We start from the raw sequence: 14,399 nt of genomic DNA on the forward strand, positions 1-14,399 counted from the left end.
TCTTGAGATAATGCGATCACGAGCTGTTTTTGCATACATAATGAGCCCTGTGACCTTTGACCTTTAACCGCATGACCCCCAAATCTAATCAGTTCTTTGACTTTGCAAGATACATACATGACCAAAGTTTGGCAGGAATCCATCAATCGGTTCTTCAGATAACGCGATCACGAGCTGTTTTTGCATACATAATGAGCCCTGTGACCTTTGACCTTTGACCTCGTAACCCCAAAAACTAATCAGTTCATCGGCTCTGCAAGATACATACATGACCAAAGTTTGGCAGGAATCCATCAATCGGTTCTTCAGATAACGCGATCACGAGAACGGGACGTACGTACGTACAGACGTACGTACGTACAGACGTACGTACAGACGGACGGACGGACAACCCGAAAACATAATGCCTCCGGCTACTTCGTAACGGAGGCATAAAAAATCCTTCATATGCGGGATATGTATCATCTTTAATCATAACATATGTTCTTTGCTCACATGATTCATACAAAATTTTGTTCATTTATTTAGTAATATAAATTTAGGAAAGAAGATGAAATTTACATAAAATATCAAAAGAGCAATCTTTGGGAATATTAACTATCTAGTACACTATAACGTCATAGAAGAACCCTGCAAGGTAGAACCGCACAAAGAAAGCAACACATGATCCAAGTACCTGTGAGGAAGACAGAAAAAATTGTTGTCAACAGTATATTTAACGCTACAATTGTCATGAACCTAACCTATAACAAAATTTCAATGCAAGCCCTGACCATACATATGTGGTGGCATAAATTCTGGCACACATATTGTTGGGAGTAAATGATGCCAGAGAAAATGTCTGACCACCAGAATGTGTTGTTATTGTTGAGGTTTATATGGTGCTCTTCATTCTTCTAAGATTATCAGCACCACAAACTTTCCAAATTAATTACAAGTCTAGATAATTCCTTTTAGTCTTTTGACTTCTGAGCCGGTTCATTGTTTTCTTTTGGCATTGAATATCCGGTTCCAGTCGTCATAATGTAATCTGTCATCCCTTAAATCTCATTCACACAAGGTACCATGATAAACCACTTCTGAAAAGCTAACAATGCAAGGTTAAATACCATACATGTAATGGGCTCGACACTTCTGTATCTAATAACATAAAGATAAGTAATCAATTGTTCATTTACTTTTTCTCACCTGATCAAATTCATTTACATAAATGCTTTTTTCCTCTTTTCTTAAAGTTTGTTTTGCCACAGCATTTTCAATGTGGTAGTTTACTGCATAAGGTCTGAAAAAGGCTTTACGTCTTCAGTCTAGCAGAGTTTCAAGCCTTGTTCAGACCTTATGCAGTAAACTACTTCATAGTTGAGTTTTGTTGCAGAGGGCGCTACACAAACAAAGAAGATTTTTAAATTTAAATTTAAATAGATTTAAATTGTATGTTCTTTCAAATTTGACACTCAGTTTTTCTTTATCTCACACAAAATTATTTAGTGTAGTGCCCTCTGCGACAAAACTAAACTATCCTTCTAAAAATGTCTACTGCAGCATTTTTTGAGGTGGTTTACTTGTATAATGTCTGAACAAGGCTTTACCTATACTGGGGGTGTTTCACAAAGTTGAACTTATCTCTAAGTTGGACTTAACAATTATGGAAAGCCGTTGGCATCTATGAAAATATTTTGTAAAAGTTTGTTTAAAGGCTTAAAATGTTGATTCAAATCATTCATATTTTCTATTATCAAGGAGATTTCATGTTCTTGACATGGAATTTATAAAAAGTCTAAAATACTTGATTTTTCACTTCTGAATATATTTTATTTTAAGGCTACAAATGGCTCTCCCTAATTTTTAAGTCCAACTTAGAGTAAAGTTTGACTTAGGATCTTTGTGAAACACCCCCCATTCTAGCAGAGTATGGAGCCTTTCTCACCTGTATGAAGAGCATGACAAGAACCAGGTTTCTTTCATGCATTGGACCCGTTATCTTCAAGACCAGATTGAGGATGGTAAAGTTACTGCACTCCGTCTCCTCCTTGTCTTCTCCTACTCCTTCTTTAATGTGTATTACTCCAACTAACCCGCATACCCTCACTGCTAACCTCCCTACAAAACAGCGAGGAAAAAAGAAGAAAAAACAAACAATGTTACCCCATAATCTACAGAATCTATGTGATTCCTTTCTAGACTCTGTTTCATAAAACAAGTAATCCATAACAATGTCTTCTCCCACTCTTTCCTTAATGTGTTTCACTCCAACTAAACCACATACCCTCACTGCTAACCTCCCTACAAAACAGAAATAGAAAAGATAACAACAATGTTAACCCATAACCTACAGGATCTAGGTGATTACTTGCTGGGCCCTGGGTCATAAATTTTGTTATCAATAGCAAGTTGAAATAACTGTTATAAGCTACTGAAATTGTGGCATTTGATTGGCTGAGAGCAAATTTGTCATACAAATTTAGCATTTTGTATTGATAAGTTTTATGAAACGGGGCCATGAAGCTTACGGGAATGACAGAATTTCATATCAAAAAGGTAAATGAATAAACACTGTAAAGCTATCACAATTCTTCTCTGAATGAACATTATTTACAGAGATGTGTAATATCTTGGTTGTTAGTTATTCTCAATGCATTCACTGTGTATTCAGATATGTACTCCTTACTACATACACATTTACTTGATTTAAAAAATTTAGATTGTCTGCTGCCTGTATATGTATATTACTTTTGTTAAGCCCTTTGAGAACTCACTCTTGAGTTGAATTGTGCGATACAAAAATATTATATTACTATTACTATTCTCTAACATGTATCCATCCATCTAGCCCACCCACTTACCATCACAGCTAATCTCCCTAGGAAAAAAAATGCCAATAATGTGAACTCAAAACTTTGTTGAAGAGTGCCAGTGGATAAATTTTCCACAAGCCAATTGGTATTGTCATGCAGAGTAAACAGTACATGATAAGAAGAATGCAATGTTTGTTTTTTTTTGCTGGAGACATACTAGACCAGGAGCAAGATACCGAAGTCCCATAAAATAATGCGACCTAACTCTATTTGCTTGAACAGTTGATATAAACTCACCTATAAAGCCAAGGTTCTTCATCTTAAATCTTGTATAGCTCATTCCTAGGGTATCAGTATCAGGATTGAACCTGGAATAAGAAGATATTCAACTTGTCAAAATGCATTCAATAGCACTACTGTACACTTTATGTCCATATCAGGTATCTGATGAGGCTACCATTGGTAAAGAAGACATATTACTATAATTATCATTTACTTGTAGTATCGAACATTTAGTGTAAATTTGATTTGGTTCTATAATCATGTTTTCTATCATACCCTGTTGAAGATGGTCTCATTTTCTTACAAGTTGCACATTTAATGGGTTTAACTAAAACTTTAATTTCACCTTGTCTCAAACTTTACAATTTACGGTCAAGTTTTGGGGAAACGTATGTTTGGGAGTAGGTGTTTCACCAGACTACTGCATATTGGTGCAATTCCAATGTTTGGTTAACCTCCCTCCACGCCGTGTACTTACTTTGGCAGTCTATGCCGGGGGCAGGGCACAAAATGGAAGAGCTGAGGGACGGAGAAGACAAAGTTGATGACTTGCGGGATGAAGAAGAGAAGCATGGTCTTGCTGAAGTGACCTAAGATGGCTACCACGGCAAAGGTCATGCCAGCAAAGTAGCAGAAGGTGTCCCCCACGAAGGCCCTTGAGGGATACCTGGAAGACAATTAGGATTGCAGCATGTTGTAACTTATCTTCATCAAGTAATACATGTTACATAAATTAATTTTAAAAGTTGTTTTGAAGCTGAGCCAAGTCCAAACATCAGAGGAACAAGTGTTTGTTCAATTATTTTATTGTTTCCATGAACAAAAATAACTGTGTTTTTTTTCTTCATAAAGTTCATATAAAGTCTTCTTTCAATATCTCTCAAAGCATTAAACAGTATTAGCAAATATACAATAGAACAAACACAAACAACACACATGTAACAATAACAAGGAATACACAAATATGAGGTAAAATAATAAAAGGATAGAAACCATCGGCTTTTGCCTGGGAATTACCAAACAAAATCTTGTAAGGTTCTACTCATTAGCTGATAGTGTAAGATTGATGAAAGTTTGAAAAAAAAATGATATCTGAAAGTTGTAATCACAATACAAATGGGAATTTAAAATTGGTGAAAGTGAGTGAGCTTGCTTTACGTCCTAGAAAAATAGGGCAAAGGCAATTAAAATTGCCTTCATTAAGCAATTAACCAACTGAAAACTAAGCCTAAAATAGCTTGGCCTGGTGCTAATGAAGAAATTTACATTATATCATTCCACTGGGATACATTATGGACTTGGTGTCAAACCAAGGATCTCCCAGTACCAGGACCTATGAATACTTAAAGGGAGATGGTCCTGAGTTTCCATGTGTGGTAGGTGATAATTTGTTGACACCAGTCTTGGTGGAAATACCATTTACGTATATACAAGTCTAGCAAACAGCAAACCTGTGGTTCCATCAAGATATAACCGCTAGTCTCCTGGAGAGTCTTCTGATTAGGGAAATGTGAGGTAAATAGGTATGGGGTGATTGGGTAGAAAATGCAGACTGTTAAATAAGGCCTGTTGGTTTTTAAAACTGAAGGCTAATTCCTGGTGATTGACAACACCTGGGGCGGTATTCTGAACCCTGTGTTATCTCTAATATTGTTGTATCTTTGGAGATAAGATAAAGTTGGTATTCTGAACACTGTTGTAAGTTTTGTGTTATCTTTTGTTGTATCTTTTCTCTCATCTCATTGGCCGCGCCTGCGCTCATAGTTTGGTGCGCTTGTAATTGTGCGTATTATTAATAAAGTGGCGTTTAATCCTCATTTGCATATGCGCACGAGAGATAATATGTCGAGATAATTGGTATTCTGAAAGTTGTTGTATCTTTTATCTTATCTTATCTTGCATGGTATTTACAACAATATTTACAACAGGTAGGGGGTTGTTGTATCTTTCGTGGTGACATAATGGCGGCAATATTTCTTGCCCAGAACCGACTTCGTGTCAATAGACGACTTAGAAGAAGATTTTGTGTTGACCGGAAACATCACAGATGATAACTTTCTAAGAAATTAAATGCTAGGATATGACGATTTTAATGCTCTCATCTTAACCAATATAGTGAAAGCATGACTTGTCTTCATGATCCACATTCAACAGCGCCTAATAATGACGTGCGTAATAAGCGCTCAAATAACTAGTTACGCCCAAGATTAGTATGCGCTAGGCGCATCTTCAGATATGGCATACAGTATTCCTATTGGTTGGCCTACTTATCATGCTTATATAAAACAGATTTTGATTGGTAGGGTCCATACAAATGGGCGTGTCAACAGTGGTCAAAGATAAGATAGAGGCGGTCCTTCAAGAGATAACACAGGGATAAAATGATGTTCAGAATACCAACTTACAACAATATTAGCGCTGTGTTATCTCTGGAAGATACAACAAAAGATAACACAAAACTTACAACAATGTTCAGAATACCACCCCTGTTGTCGGGTACCCGTAGACACTCGGATGGTGTCGATTTCCCCATGAGAGCCCACTACTATAAGCTAACATTTCTCATCATTTATGCTTTTTGATCAAAGCTTGAATTAGATGCTTTCCAACATTCCTAGAAAAACTCACCAATTATGATAAAGGAGAGCCAGGCAGACAGCACAGAATGGCATCATGAAGTACAAAGAGAATAGATGAGCTTCACTCCAATTTCCTAGAAAGAGATCATAATAATAATAATAGTATGTCTTGTTTACCCAGGGTAGCCTCATCAGTATTCATACTGTTCTCTCTGAGGGCCCTGCACTCATATAATTACCCCGGCTTTAGTATAACTAAATGTACCATGATAAGGTGCTCAAGCATTTTTCCTACGGGATAATCAACAAATTCTTGACGTAAAGTCTGGAACTGTGTCTTTGGAACCTAGTTTGAAAAGAGAGGCTTGTACTCTCCAGAGAAAGTCAATTTTTATTCACTCTGTGCCTGAAAACTCAAAGAAAAGCTGAGAATGTAGAACTGAAAGTGATTCTCAATATGTCCCACGGTTCTTCAAGTGGGACGATATTAAAAGCGATTGTGCTAATTGGTGATAGCAAACTATATTTGAATTGAAATTTGCTTGTCAACTAATTGTTGCCAATTTAAAGAAGAAAAAAATCAATCTATGCCTACAAAGAGCAAACTACTTATAAAACTGAAAATTTAAAACTGAATTGATCCACCATTTTTCCTGCATACCTGATAACTGGACGATATTGAAGATGAAGATTTAAAGAAGAAACAAATCAATCTATGCCTACAAAGAGCAAACTACTTATAAAACTGAAAATTTAAAACTGAATTGATCCACCATTTTTCCTGCATACCTGATAGTTGGACGATATTGAAGATGATAACACTGATACAGATGACCGCTGACTGACCGCATTCCAAGCCATTCACTCCAGCCAAGATGTTTATTGCATTGGTGCAGAAGACGGCTAACATCCCCATGTAGATGTAGTACAAGACTCCTACATAAAAAAAATGGATCACATTGTATATTGATGTACAGAAAGGATAGATAATGAACGGTAAAGGTGCAGAAGACAGGTAACATCCCTTTATAAATATAATAAAAGACTCCTATAGAATATCAAGATGGAGCAAGCTGTGTACCATACAGAAAGGATAGATAATGAACGGTAAATGATGCAGAAGACAGCTTACATCCCTTTATAAATATAATAAAAGACTCCTATAGAATATCAAGATGGAGCAAGCTGTGTACCATACAGAAAGGATAGATAATGAATGGTAAATGATGCAGAAGACAGCTAACATCCCCATGTAGATGTGTTGGTTCTTTTGTTTTGTTGTTTTTGTTATTGTTTATTCAATTTGTACGATTCTTTTACTAATTTTAAGGTGGCTGTCCAGACAAACCCACTAGGGTTTTTATTCAGCAACCAAATTCCTATTTTTTTTTACTGACAATATTTTACTATTTTAATGATGATTATGTATAAGTAGTATTTCTTTTATATTTACTGTATGTTAATGTTACTGTTTTTTATTATGGAATTGAATAAATGCTGAATTGAATTTATGTAATATAAGACTCCTGTATCATAGCATGTTCTAACACATCATATGAGTGAGATGGGATGAGAATAATATAAGGTACAAAAATCAGTGATCTGGAACTGTTTTTTATTTCAAAGTTTTGGAGACAAACTTGAATCATCCTGTGAAATCCAACTTCATGAAACCGTTTGTAATTTCATATAGCACTTGAACATTTTCAGCTCCGACAGCACTAAAAGGGTTACCGGTAAACAGTTATAAGAGAACTTGAACTATGATTTCTTATACTGTGCAAAATATTGTTTATTAAGTAGTGACTATTCATATTCATATAGGTATGTGTCTGACGAGAGAAAAATTATTACAGTCAAACCCGCTTTAGTGACCACCTGTCTACAACAAGTACATTTTATTTTTCCCTTGAAAATGGTTTCTCATTGAAACATGTACTAAAGGAACCTGTCTACAAAGACCGTTTTTGTGTTTCCCTTGAGTGGTCGCTATAGACAGGTTTGACTGTATTACTGTCGTTTATAGAGTACCGAAGCTGTGACATCATGAGACCCTATTTTTAGAATATCTCAATTTGCACTTCCATTTCCGAATTGTTCAAATGCAGTTCAAATTGAGAAATTCTAAAAATACTTTTTTGATGTCACACCTCACCACTCTATACTCTGTACGCTCATGTGGACATGTCTCTTTTTGCTATAAAACGTTTATCAGATTCAATTATCCACTTACCCAGGTTAATATCATTGCCGATGTATGCATTGAGTGGTTTAGGGACCATGATGGTTGTGGAGCCATAATTGACGACGTAGACCATGAGCAAGGGCAAGGTCGCCATTGTGGGAAGCTGGAGTTTGTGGCGCCATCTTAGGTCCAAGACATCGTCAGCGAAGCCAAGGAATATCATGCAGCATATAGACAGAAGAGCTGCGATGAACTCTACAAACTGAAACATCGGAGGAGTATTTTATCAATATTTTATATCACAGGCCTACTTTAGAACTTTTTTTTTTTGGGGGGGGGGGGTATGATTAAAAAAGGTGATATGAAATGTTTGGAACATTAATATGATCACAGAAGAGAATTCTGATTCGAAATCTCCCCCCCCCCCAAAAAAAAAGGTCTCTTCAGAATAATCACTTCCCAACCACCCCCCCCCCCCTGAAAAAAAAAGGACCATAAAAGTAAAGAAATTACGAGGAGCCGATGATTGTTGTGCTCGAAAATATCCCACCAAGCTCATATTCCAGGAATTTATTCCTCCTTTGTACCAAATTAATACTGCAGGGTGGAGAATGTCCATAACATGTTCAAACATATGATCTTCACATCTTTATTCAAGTACTAGAACTACTTGACCACGACATCTTGAACATTGAAATGATAATCTCTTTCAGCAGCTCCTACATCTCAGGGGGTGTCCCACAAAGACTAAGATAGACTTTAAGTTGGACTTAAATATGGCAGGCCGTTCATGCCACTGTTTGCTCTCCTCATAATATTCTTTGTCCTTCAATAATGAATTGTAACAAATGTAAGTTCTGTACATTTGTGAACATGATTTGTACGTCTCTTGAGAGATGGTGAGAGCAAATAGTGGCATGAATGACCTGCCATAGTTAAGCCAAACTTAAAGACGATCTTAGTCTTTGTGAAACACCCCATGGCACCATGGTGAAGTGAATGATTGCATTTCCTCATCTCAACAAACATAGGAGCCCTTTTTCTTGTATAAATTCCTGAATAACTTTCTGAAGAAAGAACAAGTTTGCGACTTTGCGTTCCATCAATTTTGACAAATGATCATTTGATTTCATTCCTTGGCAATAATGCATTACCATCTCCTTCTTCATCCAATCATTTCATTTGAAGCCAAGAGAGGCTCCTTCACATATACTGCAATAAACCAAAGCGCTTGTTTTTTTTTGGTTTTTTTTGTGTACTAAAGGAATGGCAAGCGGGGATAGCATAACAAAGGTCCTACGCATACATCAATCTGTGTGTGTTATAAGATACACAAATAAAAGCAGTATGCTTTAAAAAAAAAAACCCTGGGGTAACGGACAAATGTGACCAAGCCTATAGTGGACATCAAAACATAGTAGGTATGTCTTCATCAGCTCGAGATTGCCAAATAGCCTGCTATTCCTGATTAGGGAAATAATCCTGTCGTTACAAATAGTGTCTTCAACAGCTCGAGACTCGACCTCGAAACTTGAGCTCAGGATATTAGCTCAAGATATTTTGGTCAGCATTCGCGCATAATGCGAGTCTTCAGGCTGGTGAAAACGCACCAGACAAATAGCGGGATATTTTGCAAACTAGCCCAAGATTTCTTGGGATGATCTCGACCAAATATCCCGCTAATTGCAATTTCGGGCTGATGAAGACGCAAAATTAACTGGATAATTTGCAATCGGGATAGTTGAAATAGCGGGATATTTGGCAATCTCGAACTGATGAAAACAGGCCTATTGAATGCTTACCCTGTCATGAGGGAAGTCTTCTCTGGTATCGGATTTCCACATCCTCCAGAATGGAACAGGGATGAAGAGGAACATAACGATGAGAAAAACAGCTCCGGTGATCACTCCTAGACCCTCGGGACTAAAAGAAAACAGAGAGTAAGAGTGAGCAGGTTTTTCAAGATATGACAAGAAATGGGAAGGAAAATAAGGAAGGGGGAGAAGAGCCAGAATAGAGAGGCAGGGGGAGAACATCTCCCTTGAATACAGAAGAGATTTTACTTTTATTAGTCTTTCCACATCCTCCAGAATGAAACAGGGATGAAGAGGAACGTGATGATGAGAAAGACAGCTCTGGTGATCAGTTCAAGACCCTCGGGACTAAAAGAAATGCGAAAGAGAATGTGAAAGGGATCATAAGGACCCTGTTGCACAAAATTTACCATTGATGGTAACTTAGCCATCAATGGAAAATACCATGGAAACCTAGATTTTGATTGGCTGTATAGCCCTGTTACCATGGTAGTTGCCATTGATGGCAAAGATACCATCAAGGGTAAGTTTTATGCAACAGGCCCTCTCTTTTCAGGATATCATCAGATTCAAAGGGTGAAAGAGGTCGAAGCAGAGCAATGAAACAAAGTTGATGTGGAAAGAATGTCACATGAAGTAAAACCATTTCCACATCTTCCAAATGAAGCAGGGATGCTGAGAACAAGATGATTAAAAAGACAACTCCAGTGATCACACCAAGAACCTCAGGACCAGATGAAAAGAAATAGAGAAAGAGAAATAGAAAGTGATGAGATCTTTTCAGGATATCATCAGATTCAATGTTTTAGGATATTCCACTGCAGTAGTCAGACCTATGCGTCTTCCTTCTTCTCAAGAAACTACAAGGACTGGAACAACCTCATACAGGACCAAGCCCAATACCCCTCTCTTGATGCCTTCAAGGTCTTCTTGAATGGGATGCAGATGTAATTGCTACAAGACCGGGAATTTTTTTACTTACACATGTATATATGCACCTGTACAACAAGAACAAAGCGTTAAAATGTGGAATAACAGGATATGTGAAAGTCTCCACATATTCATACACAATCAGTGCGTTTATCTTCATCACCTTGAAGCAGCACTTACACTGGAAGAAGAAGAAGAAGAAAGTGCGAAAGAGGTCAAAGCAAAGCAATGAAACAAATTTGATGTGGAAGAAAATCTCACATGAAGTAAAACCATTTTTCACATCTTCCAAATAGAGTAGGAATGCTGAGAACAAGATGATTACCGTAAGAAGACACACCAAGAACCTCGGGACTTACAGAAACAAGATAGACGAAGAGACATTGAAAGTGATAAGATCTTTACAAGATATCCTGAGATTGAACATTTGAAAAGAAGGATGAAGAACAAATAGAAAGGATGAAGGGGAGAAGACCTCCATTGAATTAAAAGGTAAAACATGGTAGAAGAAGAGCAACAAAATTGAAGAGCTTAATTCCAAAAGGAACTACATCCACCTTTGATGAAAATTGAGTTATTGATACCAGAACATTGTTCACTTAAGTACCCGTCTTTCAACAAAATCATTTACCTAAATTTTGAGAGCAATTATGAAAAAATGCACCTTCTAATATCACTTTTTTATAGACAGCTGTACAAAATCTGGTAAACAATCTCTTTTTCTCTGAAGTTACAAAAATGGATATAGCTCCTTTTGGAATTAAACTCTTCGAATATAGAGGGAGAAAGTATAAGGCAACGATGAAAAAGAATGGAAAAAGATATCATCTTAATTCTTTCAATCTTAGATTGATAGGCTATTAAGATATTCCCTCATGGTTTGCTCTGTTCAGTGGTTTACTTTTTGTTTTAATGGGATCATTTAACAATGTTAAATCTGAGATAAACGGCCCTACGTGTAATCAGTGTCTGTGATATGGTGTTATATTGAAGCCCTAAAAAAATTGCGCTTCAAAATGATCAAGAAGTGCCTCAAAAAAGTAAAATCCTTTGAGTGACCGATTTTCACATACTCGTTTTCCCCAATAGTCTGTAGTGTTATGAAAACCGTTTAGCAAACGCAAAATTTGATTTTGATTTCCAATTATAAATATCTTGATAATCAGACAGGCGATCGGCTTGTAAAAGTCATGGGGTTCCTGACTGACCTAAAGGTTTATAATTATCATTGCAGCATGATCTAAGATAAAGTTACCGGATCCCTTTAATGGTTTGACCCGGATGTACTTACACTTTCTTAGGTTCTTGTCCTTTTGGTATCTTCTTACTCATGTCCTTTCCGTACATGTCAGCTGCGATGAAGAGATCATAGAACCTTGGGATGAGACGCACAGTCAGGACAAAGGCACAGACAGACATCGCAGCATTGATGTACAGAGGCCAGTGGGTTATTTGCTGTCCTTCCATCTGAATATGGTAAAAAGAGAAAGAAGAATGCACAGATACTAGAATTACTTTTAAAAAAAGGGTTCTTAAAAAGCTCATGAAGCATTTTGGTAAGCCCTCATCCCCCCCCCCCAAAAAAAAAAAGGATTTTTTTTTTTTTTCTCCTTCAATATTTCTTTATTTTATATGAGAAAAAATAAACAAACAGGCATTGCAGCATTGCTGTAGAGGTGCAAGTGAGTCATTTGCTAAAGAAAGAAGACTGAGTGTTTATTGAAAAGGTCCTTAAGTCACATGTAGAATTCTGCCTTCTCCAAAAAAAGAGAAGAGTAAAAAAGAGTCAATGTTTTCTTTATTTTAGTAGAGGTAAGGCACAGACATATATATAGCATAGAGGCTGGGTCATTTGTTGTCCTTCCTTCTTCTTCTCCTTCGTTTAGTATTATTTATAATGGCTATTAGTCAAATTTAACTATTGTTCCCAATTTCATCGCATCTCTTTCTTTAAATGTCTTGGTAAAATTGATGTATGGTAAAGAAAAGAAAACGGAGAAGAAAAAAAAGAGTATGCAAAGGATTTTATCAATCCTATTCATCATAGAAGGTTCTTGAAAATCGTTTGATGAAGTGATTAATAATCACACACTTGCATCGCTGTTGGAGAACATTTCTCATTTTCTTTTGCATGTCATATAATTTATCAATATAACTCCGAAACTTACTCATTCATTGTACAATATACTTGATTAACTTTTCATTTTTGTAAATAACTCATCAGCTTGTAATAAATAGCTTTTTAATTCATCATGGAACAGATCAACTTTCAATTAAAATTTCAACCATTCTCAAGAATTTCTCTGTAATTTTTCTGTTAACCATGCCATAGGAATGCTAGTTGTTCCAATAGCTAATTTAAATTTATGTGCAATTAAAAAATCAGTTTATATCAATTAAAATGGTGAAAATGAAAAATTAACATGTTGCATGTTGTTGACGCTTCTTCTTCTTCACATCCACACGTTAACACAGTGCAAAAAAAAGGGGGGAAACAGCAAACACAATAATGAAGGTGTGGGACAACACAATACGATCACAAATTGGCTCAGCTACATTTTAAGGCATATTATGAACTGAGAAGAACAAATGAAAGGCTACCATACCTTGCTTGCGGACTAGGCAGATTGATCGTCAGGATAAGAAGCGACTTTAACCAGAAATGGTACAAAATCAGCGGTGCGACGTGTCATCCGTATCAGTTTCTGACGAAATCCACACTTTATCAATACAAATACTAGTCTTTTTCCAGTCGCTGTTTTGAAAGGAAATGCACTGAACTCTAATTTGATATAGTCGAGCACGGAAGTTGCTAGTTACTTCTTGGTTCATGTGGCTTTATTGCTAGTTCTCCGCTAATTATGTCACAATTATTTTCTTTTCTTACTCGCTCTCTCAATCAAGTAAAGTATAGGGGTCAAGACAGGGCGAAATGGAAAATAGCACCTTCTTCTCCCATCCCAAAAATCCACCTAAAATTATAAAAGAAATTCAAGTGACAAAAATGCCCGGCCCCTCGCCACCCCCCCCCCCCCCCACTCCGTGAACGGAGGGGTACCATGCGAGTTCTCAAACTCTCCGGCTCGTAAAAAAGAAAAAGGTCTACCCGTATTGATTTTACACACCGGACTTTTGCTGAAAGGGGGGGGGGGGGGTCGCTGGGAACACGCATAAACACCGAGTGGGGGGGGGGGGGCGGGCAAAAATGACACGAAGGAGTGGGCGGATCGAGAGCTGAGCATTGATCTTGCAATAATTAGGCTCATTAGTATGCTCTAGTCTAGACTCTACATTATGATTGCCTGATAATAAAGTAAGTAGTCAAAAGAAGACTTTTGTGCAACGGGTCATCACAGCCGAATTGCAACGAGTCAATAAGTTATTTTTATTATTCATCGTTATTCTTATAGTTATAGCTACTATCATCATCGTCATCACCGGAGGAGGGAAGGAGGAAAACTGAGAGAGATCGGGAAAGAAAAGGTTAAAAAATGGAGATTGATGAAAGACAGAGAAAAAACAGAAGATTGTAAAGCATTCTGGGAGAGAGAGAGAGAGAGAGAGGGCGGGGGCAAAGTAAAATGGGGAAATGATTCGAGAGAGAGAGAGGGAGGGAGAGGGAGAGGGTGAGAAGTGAGAGGGAGAGCCTGGAGAGAGAGAGAGAGAGAGAGAGAGAGGGGGGGGGGGCGGAGGTAATTAAAGTAAATAAAAGGATATATATATATATATATATTATATATATATGCATTTTTCCGCCGTGACCGCGAAAACCAGCCGATCAGTGCCCCCTTCAATATAGTAATGACCGATGCAA

General features: G+C 37.2%; 1 protein-coding gene across 1 annotated transcript; it reads right to left on the bottom strand.

Moving 5' to 3' along the window:
- Positions 1-432: 432 nt before the first annotated feature.
- On the bottom strand, positions 433-13,366 carry LOC115921166 (UDP-N-acetylglucosamine--dolichyl-phosphate N-acetylglucosaminephosphotransferase-like). The gene is made up of 10 exons (XM_030978347.1): positions 13,192-13,366; positions 11,877-12,052; positions 9,644-9,764; positions 7,890-8,103; positions 6,446-6,592; positions 5,706-5,790; positions 3,556-3,744; positions 3,093-3,163; positions 1,928-2,100; positions 433-676 (listed from the first exon to the last, which is right to left on the bottom strand). Exons 2-10 carry the CDS (start codon positions 12,050-12,052, stop codon positions 602-604), a joined length of 1,251 nt encoding a protein of 416 aa, XP_030834207.1. The 5' UTR covers positions 13,192-13,366; the 3' UTR covers positions 433-601.
- Between the last annotated feature and the right edge of the window lie 1,033 nt (positions 13,367-14,399).

This window comes from Strongylocentrotus purpuratus, unplaced genomic scaffold (assembly GCF_000002235.5).
Source record: "Strongylocentrotus purpuratus isolate Spur 01 unplaced genomic scaffold, Spur_5.0 spur5_scaffold_1, whole genome shotgun sequence".
NCBI lineage: Eukaryota > Metazoa > Echinodermata > Echinoidea > Camarodonta > Strongylocentrotidae > Strongylocentrotus > Strongylocentrotus purpuratus.

What these genes read in the sequence shown, in the direction of transcription:
- LOC115921166 (XM_030978347.1), bottom strand. Translation starts at nt 12,052, where the DNA reads ATGGAAGGACAGCAAATAACCCACTGGCCTCTGTACATCAATGCTGCG. An exon ending in GGACAAGAACCTAAGAAAGT is followed by an intron (nt 9,765 to 11,876) that starts GTAAGTACATCC and finishes GTTTTCTTTTAG; the next exon opens with TCCCGAGGGTCTAGGAGTGA. An exon ending in CGGCAATGATATTAACCTGG is followed by an intron (nt 6,593 to 7,889) that starts GTAAGTGGATAA and finishes TTTTTTATGTAG; the next exon opens with GAGTCTTGTACTACATCTAC.